The 16,657-nt window shown below is 56.2% G+C and overlaps 1 protein-coding gene across 6 annotated transcripts in view; it reads left to right on the plus strand.

Moving 5' to 3' along the window:
- ABR (ABR activator of RhoGEF and GTPase) overlaps window positions 1–16,657 on the plus strand; it is a 219,670-nt gene that overhangs the window by 36,905 nt on the left and 166,108 nt on the right. For 2 of the 6 annotated variants that reach the window (XM_030800501.1, XM_030800502.1), the window contains exon 1: window positions 12,357–12,666. The exons of 2 other annotated variants lie outside the window; for them this stretch is intronic. In XM_030800501.1, the coding sequence (XP_030656361.1) occupies window positions 12,606–12,666 (61 nt within the window). In that variant the 5' untranslated portion in view covers window positions 12,357–12,605. Of the gene's footprint in view, window positions 1–4,700; window positions 5,594–11,155; window positions 11,249–12,356; window positions 12,667–16,657 lie in introns of those variants that run through there. 2 more of the 6 variants (XM_030800504.1, XM_030800505.1) reach the window with 2 other exon arrangements.

Consider the following 16,657-nt stretch of genomic DNA (forward strand, 5'->3'; position numbering starts at 1 on the left):
TGTAGAGTGGAGACATGGAGAAACCTCGTCTCTACTAAAAATACAAAATGAGCCGGGCGTGGTGGCAGGTGCCTGTAATCCCAGCTACTCGGGAGGCTGAGGCAGGAGAATCGCTTGAACCCGGGAGGCGGAGGTTGCAGTGAGCTGAGATTGCACCACTGCACTCCAGCCTGGGCAACAGAGGGAGACTCTGTCTCAAAAAAAAAAAAAAAAAAGAAAAGAAAAATGCCAGAGTATCCAGAACATCGTTACTAGGCAGGGGTGAGAAGCTGGTGGGAAGCTTGGCGGACTAACCGCCGTCTGATGGGGTGGCTTTCTGGATCTTTACAAACTCAAGCCCGAGAACCAGATCTTGATTCGACATTGGTTGTTTTGTTTCTTTCTTTCTTTTTTTTTTTTTTTTTTATTTGAGACAGAGTCTTGCTGTCGCCCAGGCTGGAGTGCAGTGGCGCAATCTCGGCTCACTGCAGGCTCTGCCCCCTGGGGGTTCACGCCATTCTCCTGCCTCAGCCTCCCGAGGAGCTGGGACTACAGGTGCCCGCCACCTCGCCCGGCTAATTTTTTGTATTTTTAGTAGAGACGGGGTTTCACCGTGTTAGCCAGGATGGTCTCGATCTCCTGACCTCGTGATCCGCCCGCCTTGGCCTCCCAAAGTGCTGGGATTACAGGCATGAGCCACCACGCCCGGCCTGTTTTGTTTATTTCTTTGTTTTGGTGACGGGAACATGGAAAGGAGCCTCCTCCCCTGGGCACAGGCCCCCAGCAGGCCAGGAGTCTGGTGCCGCACTGTGCAGTGCCCTCGGGTCGGCGTGGTGGTCACCATGGCCTAGCACAATCTGCAGTGGCAGAAATCGTGCCCAAGCCCTGTCTGTCAGGCCCTGCAGACTCGCTCAGGCCAGCCCCTTGGGAGCGTGAGGGCCCAGAATCCGTTTCTGTCATGTTTCTCCCATCGCTGAACTGAAAGCCAGATTTTCCATCTGTCTGGTTGGAGGTGCATCAAAGTCATCCCTGGGAGCTGGTGAGTCACAGCTTCGCCTGCAGCGCCATGGGGCAGAGGGGTTGAGCATACTGTGAGCAACCAGCATCTTCTTTCTCGGAATCCCAGCAGACGGCGAGAGGAGACAGGACGGGCATGCACCCAGAAACTGCTTTCTTCCCAGGGAAGAGCTACCGTTTACCTCCCTCCCCCAAACACAAGTTTTTGTGTGTGTGTTTTTTTGAGATGGAGTCTCACTGTTGCCCAGGCTGGAGTGCAGTGGCACAATCTCGGCTCACTGCAACCTCCACCTCTGCCTCCTGGGTTCAAGCGATTCTCCTGCCTCAGTCTCCTGAGTAGGTTGGGATTATAAGCACCCACCACCACGCCTGGCTAATTTTTGTAATTTTAGTAGAGACAGGGTTTCACCATGTTGGCCAGGCTGGTCTCGAACTCCTGACCTCAGGTAATCCACCCACCTCGGCCTCCCAAAGTGCTGGGGTTACAGGCGTGAGCCGCCGTGCCTGGCCTAAAAACAAGTTTTATTGCAAATTTGGGACAGGCCTCGGAGAAGGACTCTGAGAATTGAGATCGAAGTTCCCTTAGTGGGCTGAACCATTTCTGGGTTTCTATGTCATTTCCATGCTGGAGCCTGATTGGATAGAAAGGAGTACCTGTGCACTGGGGAATTTTCAGTTAGGGTTTTTTGTGAACACTTAGAGAATTAATTGGAACAGCAATCTTCCCACTCGGAATCCCATCCTAGGGGCCACTTGTTCTTTCTTTGCGTCTTTCCAGAGAGGGTGGTCATTCTCAACGTGACGTCTCAACCAGCCAAACAGTTCTTTTCCAGTTGGTGGAGCTGGGCTGGGTGGAACACCTGTACTGCCTCATTCCAGGCTCTTTGTGACCAGGAATATACTTGGTCATTCATTCATTCATTCATTCATTCACATTTGCTCATTCATTCACTGAAACTATTTGTGCAGGGTCCTGGGGTTACAGTGAATAACAGAGATGTGGTTCCTGTCCTCCAAGAGACCTCAGTCTAGTAGGAGAGACAGGCATTGAACGTTCACAAGAGTACTGAGCATTCAGAAGGAGGGAGCGACGCAGGCCTTCCTGGTCTGATGGGTAGGGAAAGCCCCCTGGAAGACAAGATATTTAAGTTGAGACCAGAAGGGTGAGTCGGAGTTACCCAGGCAGAGCGGGGGTAGAGCGTTTTTGCCAGAGATGTCAACCGATGCAAAGGTTCCAAGGCAGGAAAAAGTAGAAGAGAGTAAGGAGGAGAATGTGCCAGATGACACTGAAAGGGGTGCAGAGGCCCGGCCACAGGTTCCTTAGGCCACCAAAAGGATGTGTGGGTCTCTATCCCGACAGCAGTGACTCGGGAGGCTGAGGCAGGAGAATCGCTTGAACCCAGAGGCAGAGGTTGCAGTGAGCTGAGATTGCACCACTGCACTCCAGCCTGGGGGACAAGAGCGAGACTCTGTCTAAAAAAAAAAAAAAAAAAAAAAAAAAGGAAGCCATAGATGGGTCTTAGTAAGAGAGGAATGACATGCTACATGTGTTTCAGGATGTTTTAAAGCAACTCTTTTTTTTTTTTTTTTGAGACGGAGTCTCGCTCTGTCGCCCAGGCTGGAGTGCAGTGGCGCAATCTCAGCTCACTGCAAGCTCCACCTCCCGGGTTCACGCCATTCTCCAGCCTCAGCCTCTCCGAGTAGCTGGGACTACAGGCGCCCGCCACCACACCCGGCTAATTTTTTGTATTTTTTAGTAGAGACGGGGTTTCACCGTGGTTTCGATCTCCTGACCTCCTGATCCGCCCGCCTCGGCCTCCCAAAGTGCTGGGATTACAAGCGTGAGCCACCACGCCCGGCCTAGAGCAACTCTTTAGTTGCTATGAGACACTGGGAAACTCTTTCCTCTCATTGATCTTCATATCTTTGATGTCAGTCTCGTGAGCCTGGGACTGCTCCAACCAACGGACCCAGCCAAAACGTGGCGACTGTGGCCAGAGTCTCACCCTTCTTCACTCTCCTTTCGGGAGAACACGAGTCATGTGTGCTAGTTTCTCATGCCAGCTCCTGGCACTGGACCGTGTGTTCATGAGACTGAGCTGACCAGCTCAGGACAAGGTGCCAAGAGCTTGGGGAAGAGGAAATTAGGAGTCACGAGGTTTCACGATCAGAACTCAAAAGTGCTTTATGGAAAATTTGCATGTCCTGGGTGCAGCTCGGCCTAAGAGAAGCTGGTGCAGTGATTTCAGGGGTGCGTGTGCCTGGTTTCTGGGAGGGGCAGCCAGAGGCACCGGCTTCCCTTGTGAAGGTGGCTGGGTCAGACTGCCCCCTCCCTCCACCCCTACGTCTATGAAGGTGAAATTTAGTAGGAAGGACATCGAAAGCAGCGTGATGGGGAAAGAGGACCAGCTAGGGGTGAGGTGGGAGCTTGCCATCCGCCATCCTCTGTTTTCCCCAACCAGGTAGAGTTCTCAACGCTCTTGGCACTTACAACAGATGTTCTTTTTTTTTTTTTTTTGAGACGGAATGCAGTGGCGCAATCTCAGCTCACTGCAAGCTCCGCCTCCCGGGTTCACGCCATTCTCCTGCCTCAGCCTCCCGAGTAGCTGGGACTACAGGTGCCCACCACCACGCCCGGCTAATTTTTTGTATTTTTAGTAGAGACGGGGTTTCACTGTGTTAGCCAGGATGGTCTTGATCTCCTGACCTCGTGATCCGCCCGCCTTGGCCTCCCAAAGTGCTGGGATTACAGGCGTGAGCCACCGCGCCCGGCCAACAGATGTTCTGAAGGCTAGTAGCGACCCCTAGTTATTGTGACCTCTTTTGTTTTTTTTTTTTTTTGAGACGGAGTCTCGCTCCGTCGCCCAGGCTGGAGTGCAGTGGTGCGATCTCGGCTCACTGCAAGCTCTGCCTCCCGGGTTCAAGCGATTCTCCTGCCTCAGCCTCCTGAGTAGCTGGGACTACAGGCTCCTGCCACCACGCCCGGCTAATTTTTTGTATTTTTAGTAGAGACGGAGTTTCACCATGTTAGCCAGGATGGTCTCAAATTCCTGACCTTGTGATCTGCCTGCCTTGGCCTCCCAAAGTGCTGGGATTACAGGCCTGAGCCACCGCGCCTGGCCTATTGTGACCTCTTTAAATGCTCCCACACATTGGTATTTTTATTTACTTATTTGTTTTTTTGAGACAGGGTCTCGCTCTGTCTCCCAGGCTGGGGTGTTAGTGGTACGATCTCAGTTCACTGCAGCCTCGATCTCAAGGGATTTTCCGGCCTCAGCCTCTTGAGTAGCTGGGACTACAGATGCCTGCCACCATGTCCGGCTAATTTTGTGTTTTTAGTAGAGACAGGGTTTCACCACGGTAGCCAGGCTGGTCTCGAACTCCTGACCTCAAGTGATCCTCCTGCCTTGACCTCCCAAAGTGCTGGGATTACAGGCGTGAGCCTCTGTGCCTGGCCCAATTTGAGAATGTTTTATTTATTTATTTATTTATTTATTTATTTTGAGAGGGAGCCTCACTCTGTCGCGCCCAGGCTGGAGTGCAGTGGCATGATCTCGGCTCACTGCATCCTCCGCCACCCAGGTTCAAGTGATTCTCCTGCCTCAGCCTCCTGAGTAGCTGGGATTACAGGCGCCCGCCACCACGCCCGGCTACTTTTTGTATTTTTTTTTTAGTAGAGATGGAGTTTCACCATGTTGGCCAGGCTGGCCTTGAACTCCTGACTTCAGCTGATCCGCCCACATTGGCCTCCCAAAGTGCTGGGATTACAGGTGTAAGCTGCCACACCCGGCCCATTTGAGGATATTTTAGTGAAGGTTTTATGCGGCGGGATGATCATTCTCCCCATGTCACTCGTGGGGGCTTCTGCTCTCTCCTGCCCGGACGGATTTCCTCCTGACTCCCCAAGCTGTGTTCCCAGCAGCAGCCTGCAGCCCTGTGTCCAAGCTGGAGATTTTTGTCCAGGTACTTGGCGGGCCGCTTGGCTGGAAGCCTCTGGTGGCCGAGGTGCTGCTGTGCGGCCGCCAGATGGCGCTGGGGAGCCCCCACTCTCTGCCGCAGGACGGGCAGAGGCAGGACTGGACTGCAGAGGGAACTTGCCTTGAGGCCTGGTCCTTAAAGAGACACAGCACACACGGCCTCACCGGCAGCCCCAAAGCAAAGGCTCCACTGATGGCAGGCGCCCCTGGCTAGGCTCTGAGGTTCCTTTGCCCTCGCCTTGCTGAATGGTGAGCCACTGCCTCTCGGAGCCCGTCTCCTTGACAGCCTGCCCTCGGCTCCTGCGGCCACTCCTGGGCCTGATGGGGACAGGACCAGCCTGGTGAGTGGTGTCAGAGGTCCTGGCAGTCAGCGTAGGCCTGGGATGCATCTGCAGAATTCTGGCTGAACGAGCGAGGAGCACGGCCAGCTTTGGGGCTGTGGTGACCACAGGAGGGCAGAGGGCCAGCCCGTGAGCTCTGACCCCAGCTGGGTGTGCTCTTGTTTCCCTTGGGGCTAAGGAGATTGGAGCTACTGAACTGAATCTCTGGGTTTTGGAGACTTAGAGAATCCATCGGACTCTTCTGCTGGCGTCTTTCTGAATGCTGATGGGGACTTGGTGGTAAGTAAATGAGGAGGGGGCTGCAGGCCCTGCTGTCGAGCCCTCGGACGGACCCTTTGGGAAAACCCTGCTGTTGACCTGTGGGTGGTGTCATCTGAGCCATGTGAAGTGAGGGCCATGTGAGCTGGGGCTTGGTGAGAGACCCTCCTAAAACTGTGGCTCGGGGAGTGCATAATCTAAGCCAGCGGCTCTGCCCAGGATGCTGCCCTTGCTGTGGCCCCTGGCGGTGGGAACGGGGCTTCAACTCGGCCCCTGGGAAGTGTGTGGGGGCGTGTGGGGAGTGACACAGCTGCAAGGACCTGATGTCACTGTGCCTTATCCTGCAGTGATGCCTAGGGAGGCAGCGAGGGGGTGAATGCAGCTCCCTGGGGAGCGGGTCCACATCTTGCCAGGGCAGCAGGTCTTCCCATGACTCAAGCTGACACAAAACTTTGCTGGAGAAATGACTAACTGGGAAGGGCTTCCAGTTCACCTCTGTTGCCTGTAGATCTCACTGGCTGCTGGAAAAGCCAGGAGGGCTGAGCAGAGGGCAGGTGAGAAGAGGGCAAAAGACAGACTCGTAGGCTGAGCCTTCGCCCTTACAGGTGACGCTGTGGAGTCCTGGGGAATTTAATTCTTTCCCCAGACTGGAGGGCTGAGGATGAATCTTAGAACAGTAAATGCTGGCCGCGCGTGGTGGCTCACGCCTGTAATCCCAGCACTTTGGGAGGCCGAGGCGGGTGGATCATCTGAGGTTGGGAGTTCCAGACTAGCCTGGCCAACATGGCGAAACCCCATTTCTACTAAAAATACAAAAAATTGGCCAGGCGTGGTGGCAGGCTCCTGTAATCCCAGCTACTCGGGAGGCTGAGGCAGGAGAATCGCTTGAACCTGGGAGGCAGAGGTTGCAGTGAGCCGAGATCCTGCCACTGCACTCCAGCCAGGCAATAAGAGTGAAACTCCATCTCAAAAGAAAGAAAGAAAGAAAAAAAGAATAGTAAATGCTGCTTTACTGTACCAAGGAAATGGAAATAGAGCAAAGCGTGGAAAACAGGCCACCACAGGATCTGACAGGAGAGTTTCTATTCTGCTAGTGCTCAGAGGAGGCCTGGAGGTCGTCTTCTTGATCCACCTGGGCACATACCTTCTTTTTTTTTTTTCTTTCTGAGACGGAGTCTCACTCTGTCACCCAGGCTGGAGTACAGTGGCACGATCTCGGCTCACTGCAACCTCCACCTTCCAGGTTCAAGCGATTGCCCTGCCTCAGTCTCCCAAGTAGCTGGGATTACAGGTGCCCGCCACCACGCCCAGCTAATTTTTGTATTTTTACTAGAGATGGGGTTTCACCATGTTGGCCAGGCTGGTCTCGAACTCCTGACCTCAGGTGACCTGCTGGCCTTGGCCTCCCAAAGTGCTGGGATTACAGGCGTGAGCCACTGCGCCTGGCCCTGGGTGCACACCGTCTACAGATGTGAACACTGAGGCTGGAAACGCTTGAGATTGGCCGGAGGCATCGAAGAAGTGGGGTTTGGCCGGGACTGGCGATTGGGAGGTTGTCACTGGACTTTGTTCAGCTTGTCTCCAGGGTCATCTGGCCTGCTGTAGTAGATGTGGTTTTCTTGGGATACCAGTTCTCTTTCTACTTTAACATCAGTGGCCCTGGGAGGGTTCTGAAATAACGCTGCCTGCCTCCCTCATGTAGCTCCGATTTCTTCCTCCCTGAGTTTAACTTCATTCTGTTTATTCACTCATTCACTAATTGCCACTCAATGCAGAGATTACACACGGGAACCCTGGATTCAGACTTGGTTCGTTTCCAAGCTTCGCCATCTGCTAGTTAGCAATGACTTAGCCTCTCTGCACCTCAATTTCTTCTTCTGTGAAATGGAGATAATAGTAAATTGGCTTATTGTAAGGATTAGGTGAAATAACCTATGTAACGCAGATAGAGCAGTGCCTGGCACTTAAGAAGCACTCAGTAGACCAGGCACGGTGGCTCACGTCTATAATCCCAGCACTTTGGGAGGGTGAGGCAGGAGGATCAGCTTGAACCCAGGAGTTCGAGGCTGCAGTGAGCTGTGATAATGCCCACTGCACTACAGACTAGGTGACAGAGCAAGACTGTCTCAAAAAAAAAAAAAAAAAAAGCACTCAATAACTGTTAGCTGTCATTAATTTTATTTGTTCAATGTGCATTATTGAATGCCGATCTGCTGGGCTTTCGGCAGAAAGCTGATCTGGAGGCACCGCACGGTCATAGCTGTGCTGGGAGTCTACCTGAGCCTTGTTCACCCGCTGCGCTGAGCACTGGGTCTGCCCAGTGAGGAAGATGCAGTCCTGATTTTTTTATTTTTTATTTTTGAGACGGAGTCTTGCTCTGTCCCCAGGCTAGAGTGCAGTGGCGCGATCTCAGCTCACTGCAAGCTCCTGCCTCCTGGGTTCACACCATTCTCTCGCCTCAGCCTCCCGAGTAGCTGGGACTACAGGCGCCCGCCACCATGCTCAGCCAATTTTTTGTATATTTAGTAGGGATGGGGTTTCCCCGCGTTAGCCAGGATGGTCTCTATCTCCTGACTTCGTGATCCGCCCACCTCGGCCTCCCAAAGCACTGGGATTACAGGCGTGAGCCACTGCACCCGGCCCCGGCTTTTTTTTTTTTTTTGAGAGGGAGTCTCACTCTGTTGCCCAGGCTGGAGTGCAGTGACACGATCTCGGCTCACTGCTGGGATTACAGGCACGCGCCATCACGCCTGGCTAATTTTTGTATTTTTAGTAGAGACGGGGTTTCACCATGCTGGCCAGGCTGGTCTGGAACTCCCAGCCTCAGGCTATCTGCCCGTCTTGGCCTCCCAAAGTGCTGGGATTACAGGTGTGAGCCACCACGCCCGGCCAGTCCCGGCTTTTAAGGGGCTGATGGGCCAGTGAGGGTGCAAACTCTCGGTTTTTTGGTCATCACAGTCTATTTTTGGTTTTGGTTTTTCATTTGAATGTAGAGGGCCGCACTCCCTCCCACCCACTGTGCATTCAGCGTCTGCACGCACCGGGGCTCCCTGCCTGGCCCCCGCATGGGAACAGATTTTTGTCATCAGTGGTGACCTCTGGGTGATCAAGGAAGCAGAGACTCCTGGGGCCTTCCTGTCGTGTGCAGTGGAGCTGAGCTGCTAACATGAGAAGGGAGGAAAAGTGGAGATACCCAGTTTTGGTTCTAGGGCCCATCCCCTTTTTTCCATCCTGGCCAAGTGATTGGTAGAAGCAAGAGTTGCTTGTTGGAGAGGCGGTGAGTAGCACGTGCTTGGGAATTAGCAGCAGGGCAAATAGTCTTGAAAATGGGATATACCTTCTTCCCACTCAGCCCCTCATCATTAACCCAGTGCTTCTGGAGGTGCGACCAACCGTGAAATCCCCTTTAAGTCCAGTGATGAGGCAGGAGCAGGCAGGTCACCCCGGGGCTGGAGAGCCGCAGACAGTCTCTGAGTGCACAGGCTGGAGGGAGGGCTGGGAGGGTGGAGAGCACTGGCCCCAGGGACTATCCGGGGAATGCTTAGAAGGGGCCTGGAGGAGGCAGCGTGATAGATGGGGGTTCAGTGTCTTGGGGAGCACTGGCTGGTCCCCACCCGGTCCACATTTAGCTGAATCAGGAAGGTCTGTCTACCACAGCTCCCCGCTGCTCTGACAGATTGGGGTTGATGGCTGGGGTTAAGAGCACTTCAGGGTAGCATCACCTTTGGCAAAGCCCGGACGAGAAGGACTCTTTAACTCCTTCCTTCCCAGCGCGTGACGTTGGATCTCCCCAACTCCTCAGTGCCAGGGATGCGGAGGTTTCTGTTCCCACCCAAATCACTGTGGTGCTCAAAGGCTCACACACTTGTCTCTGTGGCCAAGGTTAGCATCTGGCCGTGGCGTTAACATCTACTGGAAGCCATCCAACAAAGGCATCAAGGGAATCTCGAAGTGGCTGCCCTTTCCCGAGCCACGTTGTCTGAGACAGACGTCTGGAGATGGAAGAGGGTTGACAGGGTTTCCCAGAGGGTGGTCTCTAACCCCATGGACCCAGAGAGATTTCTCAGGACCTTCAGCACCCGGTGATCACCAGTTAGCTGGCCGTGGAGGCAGTATGCGTGCTGTTTAAGAGCATGAACAGGCCGGGCGCGGTGGCTCACTCCTGTAATCCCAGCACTTTGGAAGGCTGAGGTGGGCGGATCACGAGGTCAGGAGATCGAGACCATCCTGGCTAACACGGTGAAACCCCATCTCTACTAAAAATACAAAAATTAGCCGGGCGTGGTGGCAGGTGCCTGTAGTCCCAGCTACTCGGGAGGCTGAGGCAGGAGAATGGCGTGAACCCGGGAGGCGGAGCTTGCAGTGAGCTGAGATTGCACCACTGCACTCCAGCCTGGGGGACAGAGCGAGACTATGTCTCAAAAAAAAAAAAAAAAGAGCATGAACAGACTGTCAGGGTTCAAGTCCCAGCCCTCACTTACCCTCTGAGTGGGTTACTCAGCTGCTCAGGGCCTCGGTTTTCTGACCTGGAAAATGGAGAAAACAGAGATAACAGTGACATTCACAGTGAGATCACGCTAGTGAACGAAGCGCTAAGCCGGGCACACAGTCGGTGTTCTGTGTTCATTATTAGAAGTTTCCTCCATGAAGCCCTCAAGATTTGTCTCTCCCTCTACCCTCCATTGTATTGTGGAGTGGAAGGTCCGAGAGTGCCAGGATTGGACAGAATGTAGACAGAAAAAAGCAAACTATGGCAACGCGAAGGAAAGCAACTGCCACATTTTAGCTTGGAAGATGCTGAAAATAGCTTGTTCAAGCCTTTGTAGATAAAAATGTAAAATGTACGCAAATGTATGTGACTCACACCGAAGCATACATCCATGGCTCCCTCACAGTCGGCGCCGGATGTGGCCATCAGGAAAACCCCACAGTGTGGGGAGAGGGCCCGGGCGTTCTTGGTGGTGGTTGCTTTGAGGAGGGGATGGTGCTGCTGCCTCCTGGGCTGGTGGCTCCTGGTGGCGGCAGCTCACACCCCTGTTTCCACCTTTCTCCTGGGCTGTCTTCGAGCGTTCCAGGTGGGAAGAAGAGACGCCCTGGGCCCCTCATGGCTCCTCCGGCCTCGAGGGTCCTCCCAGAGCCTGCTTGTTCCCTTCCCATGCGGAAGCTCTATTTCTGGAGCGCCTCATTGGAGATGCACGCCCCCTCCCTGCTAAGCTCCAGGTGCCTGCTTGGCCCTCCCAATCCCGTGTGCTAGTCAGGGACGGTGGGAGGGTGACAGCTGCAGGGAGACAGCGCTGGTGCCTGAGCCAGGAGGACTGGGGCGGAGGGAGCTCTGGGGACACAGGGAGGGGCTAATAATATTGAAAACCGCTTCTGCTGCAGCCACCTGTAGAGGCTTCCCCACCCAGAGCATCATCCCCTGCGTCTCCCAGGGGCTCCCCAGCCTGTGATGAGTGGGTGACCCCCATCTCCCCTGGGGCAGATGCAGAGGCCTCTGCCCAAGAGGCTTATGGGGCTTCCTCTCTGCATCCTAGGGGAGGAGCTGCTTCTCCCCTTAAGAATTAGATGTGTGTGTGTCTGTTTGGAGTGATGAGGACCGACCCCACACCCCTCCAGCGCTCTGCGGGTGCCGACCACACTGCCCCCGGTAAAGGCCAGGCCGACTTAACTTTCCTGGTAGGCCTCTGTAGGGCCGGGCTCCAAGAAGGTTTTCCTCTTAAGCTGCCTGGGGATGGGGTGGGGTGGGGACAGCTCCAGTATCTGAAATGTCACTATCTGGGGTACCGGGCCCCCGGGTGGGCCCCACTGCTTCCCTTTCCCTGGGTTCAGGAAGGGGCTTCAGCCCCACTGCCCTGGACCCCCTGGCCTTACTCCCCTCCTGTCCTTCCCTGCTCCAGGGTCGCTTGGCCCAAAGAGGTCTATGGGGAAGCTGCCATGGCTCCCGCAGAACCAGCCCACAGGAGACAGGCATGGGGCCCCCAAGCTCTTCACTGCCCTTGGGCGAGGGGGTCTTCGTTAGAGCGAATTTCGTCTCTAAACGTTCTGTTCTCAGGCCTCTTAACCCGACTTCCCACCATTTGTAGGTGGCGATGCAAACACGATGGGCTTTCCAGGCCGCGCTCGGGGTCCCCAGAAGGGGTCCTGGAGGGGAACGCGTGGAGCCCGTGGGGCTTCTCCTGGCTCCAGTTTGTCCTCCGCCCAGGAGGGGCACATGTGGGACTGTCCTGGTCCCACAGCCCCCGTGACCTCGGTCCTCCCGGGTCTCCAACCGCCCCCCTCCATGTGTGGTGGGAACGGCTGCGCTCTGAGGTCAGGGGTGTGGAAAGGGACGAGCGGGGAAAAGGTTCGGGAGGAGAGAGGCGCCTCCCGCGGTGCACAGGACGTTCACCCCGTGGGTGCCGCAGCGGGTCTGGCTGGGGAGGGGCCCGGCCGCCGCTCCCGCCCCCGAAGCCGCGCTTGGAGATCCCGGGCGGGAGGTGATGTCACCCCTGCGGGCGCCCGGGCCCCCCACGGCACCTGGTTTGCGGGTCGCCAGGATCCTGCTGAGCCCGGCGCGGGGGGACGAGGGGGACCTGGGTCTGCGCCGCCGCCTGGAGACCCCCCGAGACCCTCGCGGCCCCTCCTCGCCCAGCACCGGAGCCCCGCTGCCCCCTTAGCCCGGCCGGGGGCGGCCTGCGGAGGGCGGAGCCTCGAGCCGATTGGTCCCGCCCCGTCCCGCCCCTGCAGCAAAGCCCCGCCCCATCACGAAGCCCCGCCCCCGCCCCGCCCCCCGCGAAGTTGCTCTTCGGCTCCCGGATCCGCAGCTGGGCTCCGCGCGGCCGCAGGGGCCGGGAGGGTTCGGGAGGGTTTTGGGGGCGCCCGCCCCGCCCTCGCCCCTGCCCCGGCCGCCCCACACTCCTCCCGGGGACCTGGTTCCCGGCCTCCTCGCCCCGCCGCACTCGCAACTTCGGCCTCCCCTGGCTCCCGCCCGCCCTCCCTCCTTTGTTGCGCGATGAGGGTCGGGTTTCGGATCTGACCGAGCCGCCGCCGCGGGATGGAGCCGCTCAGCCACCGGGGCCTGCCGCGCCTGTCCTGGATCGACACCCTCTACAGCAGTACGTGGGCCGGGCGGGCGGGGGCGGGACCCCAGGATTGAGATCGGGACCTCAGGATCGGGATCGGGACCCCAGGATCGGGGTCGGGACCCCAGACTCGAGATCGGGACCCCAGGATCGGGATCGGGACCCAGGCACCAGGCTGGTCCGGGCAGCGCGGGCGGGGGCGGGATCGGGGTCGGGGTGGGAATCGGATCGGGGTCGGGACCCAGGCGCCGGGCTGGTCCGGGGGGCGCGGGCGGGGGGTCCTCAGAGCAGATTACCCGCGGGCCGGCGACGGGGACCGTGGGCGGACCGAGCCGAGAGCTGCGTCCCCCCTCCCACCTGTTGTGAATCCGGCCTCCGCGAGCCTCGGGGTAGGGAAGCCCTTCGGGGTGCTGCCCCCGCCCCTGGACCGGCAGCTTCTCTGTCCAGGCTGAAGCCGAAAGGCCGTTTTGGGAGCAGTCGTTGGCACCCGAGTTTGCCACCCCAGTGGCACCGGGGCCATGTGTGGTTCAGGGCCCAGGGGTTCGGTGCTGGGGTGGGATCGAGTGGGAGGGGAGACGGTGGGTGCAGATATCCGCGGGGGCCGTTTGGATGCGGGAGCTGAAAATCCCGGGTTCAGCAATCTTTCCTGCCAGCCTCATCACCACCCCCACCCTCATCATCACCACCACCCTCAGAAGAAAAAAAAAACAAACCTTCTCGAGTTCTCCACCCCCTCGCTCCCAAATCTCTCTGGATCATGTGATTGCTCTTGCATGGCCCCGGGGGATGCGTAACTGATCACGGGTAATGGTGTGGGGGGGCTTGGGGCGAACCGAGAGCCGCCCCCCACCACCGCACCTTGCTCCTGGCACCGCCCCTTCTCCCCACCCTTCCCTGAGACACCTTTCCCGGATGCTCTCAGGGATTAGGAAGAGGGTCCTCCTGGGTTTACATAGTGGATTTCGCCCTTCCTGGCCCACGTGAGTGGGACCCTCCCACTCTCTCAGCACATCTCCCAGGCAGGAGTTGGGGGAGGCAGGTGGGGCCAGGTGGAGCCTGGTTCAGCCTGATTCTAGGCACTGGATGCCATGGAACAGGAGCGTTTTCTTTCTTTCTTTTTTTTTTTTTTGAGACGGAGTCTTGGGCTCTGTCACCCAGGCTGGAGTGCAGTGGCGCAATCTCTGCTCGTTGCAACCTTTGCCTCCCGGGTTCAGGTGATTCTCCTGCCTCAGCCTCCTGAGTAGCTGGGATTACAGGCACCCACCACCACACCCGGCTAATTTTTTGTATTTTTAGTAGAGATGGGGTTTCACCATGAGGCCAGGCTGGTCTCGAACTCCTGACCTCAAGTGATCCACCTGCCTCGGCCTCCCAAAGTGCTGGGATTACAGGCGTGAGCCAACAAGGGCATTTTTAAGGGTCACCCCAGCTAGAGTTCCTTGACAAGTCATATGGGGGGGGTGGGAGGAGTAGAGAAGGGTGATGCCTTGAGCCCCAAAGCCTTACCCTGGAGGCTCTGTGGTACCCAACATTCAACCTCTGACCTCAGCATCCCCTTGGGTCCAGGTCATTCCCTGTATCTTCTTCTCCACCCGCCTCCTCCTCCATCCCATGTTCCTTCCTCTCCTCCCCCCAGGAGCTGTCCTTGTGATGGTTCATTCTGCTTTGGTTTCTCAACATCAAAGGGGCAAAGCCGGATCCCCTGGGCATGGGTCCTGTGCCAAGTGCCGCCGCTCCATCTGCTCCTTCCCCTGCAGAGGCCAGCGTTGTTGGGTGAAGGTCAGGGCCCGCGGCTGTGTGGCATGTGCGTGCACGTGCGTCTGCGTGAATGGGGGCACGCATCTGTTCGGAGCGCCAATGCAGATCAGCTCCTGACCCCAAGGCAGGATTAGTGACCCTCTCTTAGCTGTGTGCTTGCAAACAGCCGTCATAACAATGCCTCAGATTCACGTGTGCTTATGTTCCTGAATGTTTCTGGCTCTTTGCAAAACACAGTTCTTGTTTCCCTATTTCCCAAAGCCTGGAATCGTACGGAACCCTGTCTCTGGCTTTCTCTGCGGCAGAAGACTCCTCTGAGCCGATCATTTCCAAGTCTTCCATACCCCACCCTGTTTCTCCCACGCCTGGAGCAAAAAAGCAAAATTGCCTGAGGCTACCTTGAAAATTCCTGACCAGAGGAATGCCAGAAAAGGGAATTAGGCCAAGGCCTCTTAGGGGGTTCTGTTGGGCAGCCCTGATTCAGGCAGATTGGCACCTGAGCTGTCTACCCTCCTCCTGCTGCCCTGGCCGGTGGGTGGGAGGGGGCACTGATGTGGCTGCAGTGTGAGGAGTCCTCCCTCGGGGGGGGGGGGGGGGGGGGGGGGGGGGTGCCTCCTTCTTGCAATTTAGCTTTTTGCATGTTTTGTGAGGAGTTCCTCTCTTCGGAATAGGCTGAGTGGAAAAATGAGAGCTGTAAAGGGGGTATACCCAGGGCACAAGGCGGCAGTGTGACTTAGAGATGGGAGTCGGTGTTAGAGGTTCCCTGCCTTCCCCTCTCTGAGCATTGTTCCTGGTAACAATGATAATAGCATCTCCTGAGCACCTGCTGTGTGGCAGGCACTGGGATAGGCACTTTCTCTTTCTTTCTTTTTTTTTTTTTTTTGTTTTGTTTTGAGACAGGGTTTCCCTCTTTGCCCAGGCTGGAGTGCAGTGGTGCGATCTTGGCTCACTGCAACCTCCACCTCCTGGATTCAAGCAATTCCTCCGCCTCAGCCTCCTGAGTAGCTGGGATTACGGGCGCCTGCCACCACAACCCAGCTAAGTTTTGTATTTTTTTTTTCATAAAATACTTTATTTCTCAAAAAAGGGGGAAGAATCCAAAGTATTAAAATAATCCTCTAATTTTTGTTTTGGAGGAAAAGGGTAGGATGACAAAATAATTCATACAAAAATTTCAAGCATCACTGCTGTAGATATTCCTCCGGCTCAGTGGGGAACATCCTGAAACTCACACCTCCTGTCTGAAGTTTTGTATTTTTAGTAGAGATGGGGTTTCACCATATTGGTCAGGCTGGTCTCGAACTCCTGACCTCAGGTGATCTTCCCACCTTGGCCGCCCAAAGTGTTGGGATTACAGGCATGAGCCACTGCGCCCGGCCTGTGCTAGGCACTTTCTATCCGTTCTCTCCAAACCTCACAACTCTGCAACTCTTACAGATTAGGAAAGGGAGGCTCAGTTAGCACAAATCATAGACCTAAGATCACATAAGTAACAAATAGCTGAGCTGGAATTCAGATTGTACCCTAGAATAATGAGGAGGACCCTGAGTGCCACCTGGGTATGTCTGAGTTTATTCAAGGCCTTGGAATATCACGGAATGGGGGACACCGTTCTCTACGGTCCTCTGTTGCAGAGTTCTCCCTGAAATGGTCCGGCAGGGTAAATGGCTTCAATGGCTCTGACCCCATCCTGGCCCTGTGCCTCTTGCAGGACCTGGGGGCTGGGCCTGGAGCCCAGGCAGGGACAGCTGAGGCTCTGTCTGAACCCACCGAGGCTGGTGGCTCTCTGCTCCTAAGGTGCCAGCCTGACAGCCAGCCCCTCCCCTCACACACTTCTTTTTTTTTTTTTTTTTTTTTTTTTGAGACTAAGTCTCGCTCTTTCACCCAGGCTGGAGCTGGAGTGCAGTGGCGCGATCTCAGCTCACTGCAAGCTCCGCCTCCCAGGGTCACGCCATTCTCCTGCCTCAGCCTCCCGAGTAGCTGGGGCCACAGGCGCCCGCCACCACGCCCGGCTGATTTTTTGTGTTTTTAGTAGAGACAGGGTTTCACCATGTTAGCCAGGATGGTCTCGATCTCTTGACCTCGTGATCCGCCCGCCTCAGCCTCCCAAAGTGCTGGGATTAAAGGCGTGAGCCACCACGCCCAGACCTGAACACACTTCTTGCCTTTGGGGTTGGCAGTTCATTTTTTCTGGTTTTGAAAGGAGGAGCGTGCCCACTTCCATCACAGGTTTGGTAGTCATTTGATGAGGATTGGGCAGCAAAGC

Source organism: Nomascus leucogenys, chromosome 19 (genome assembly GCF_006542625.1).
Source record: "Nomascus leucogenys isolate Asia chromosome 19, Asia_NLE_v1, whole genome shotgun sequence".
Lineage (NCBI taxonomy): Eukaryota > Metazoa > Chordata > Mammalia > Primates > Hylobatidae > Nomascus > Nomascus leucogenys.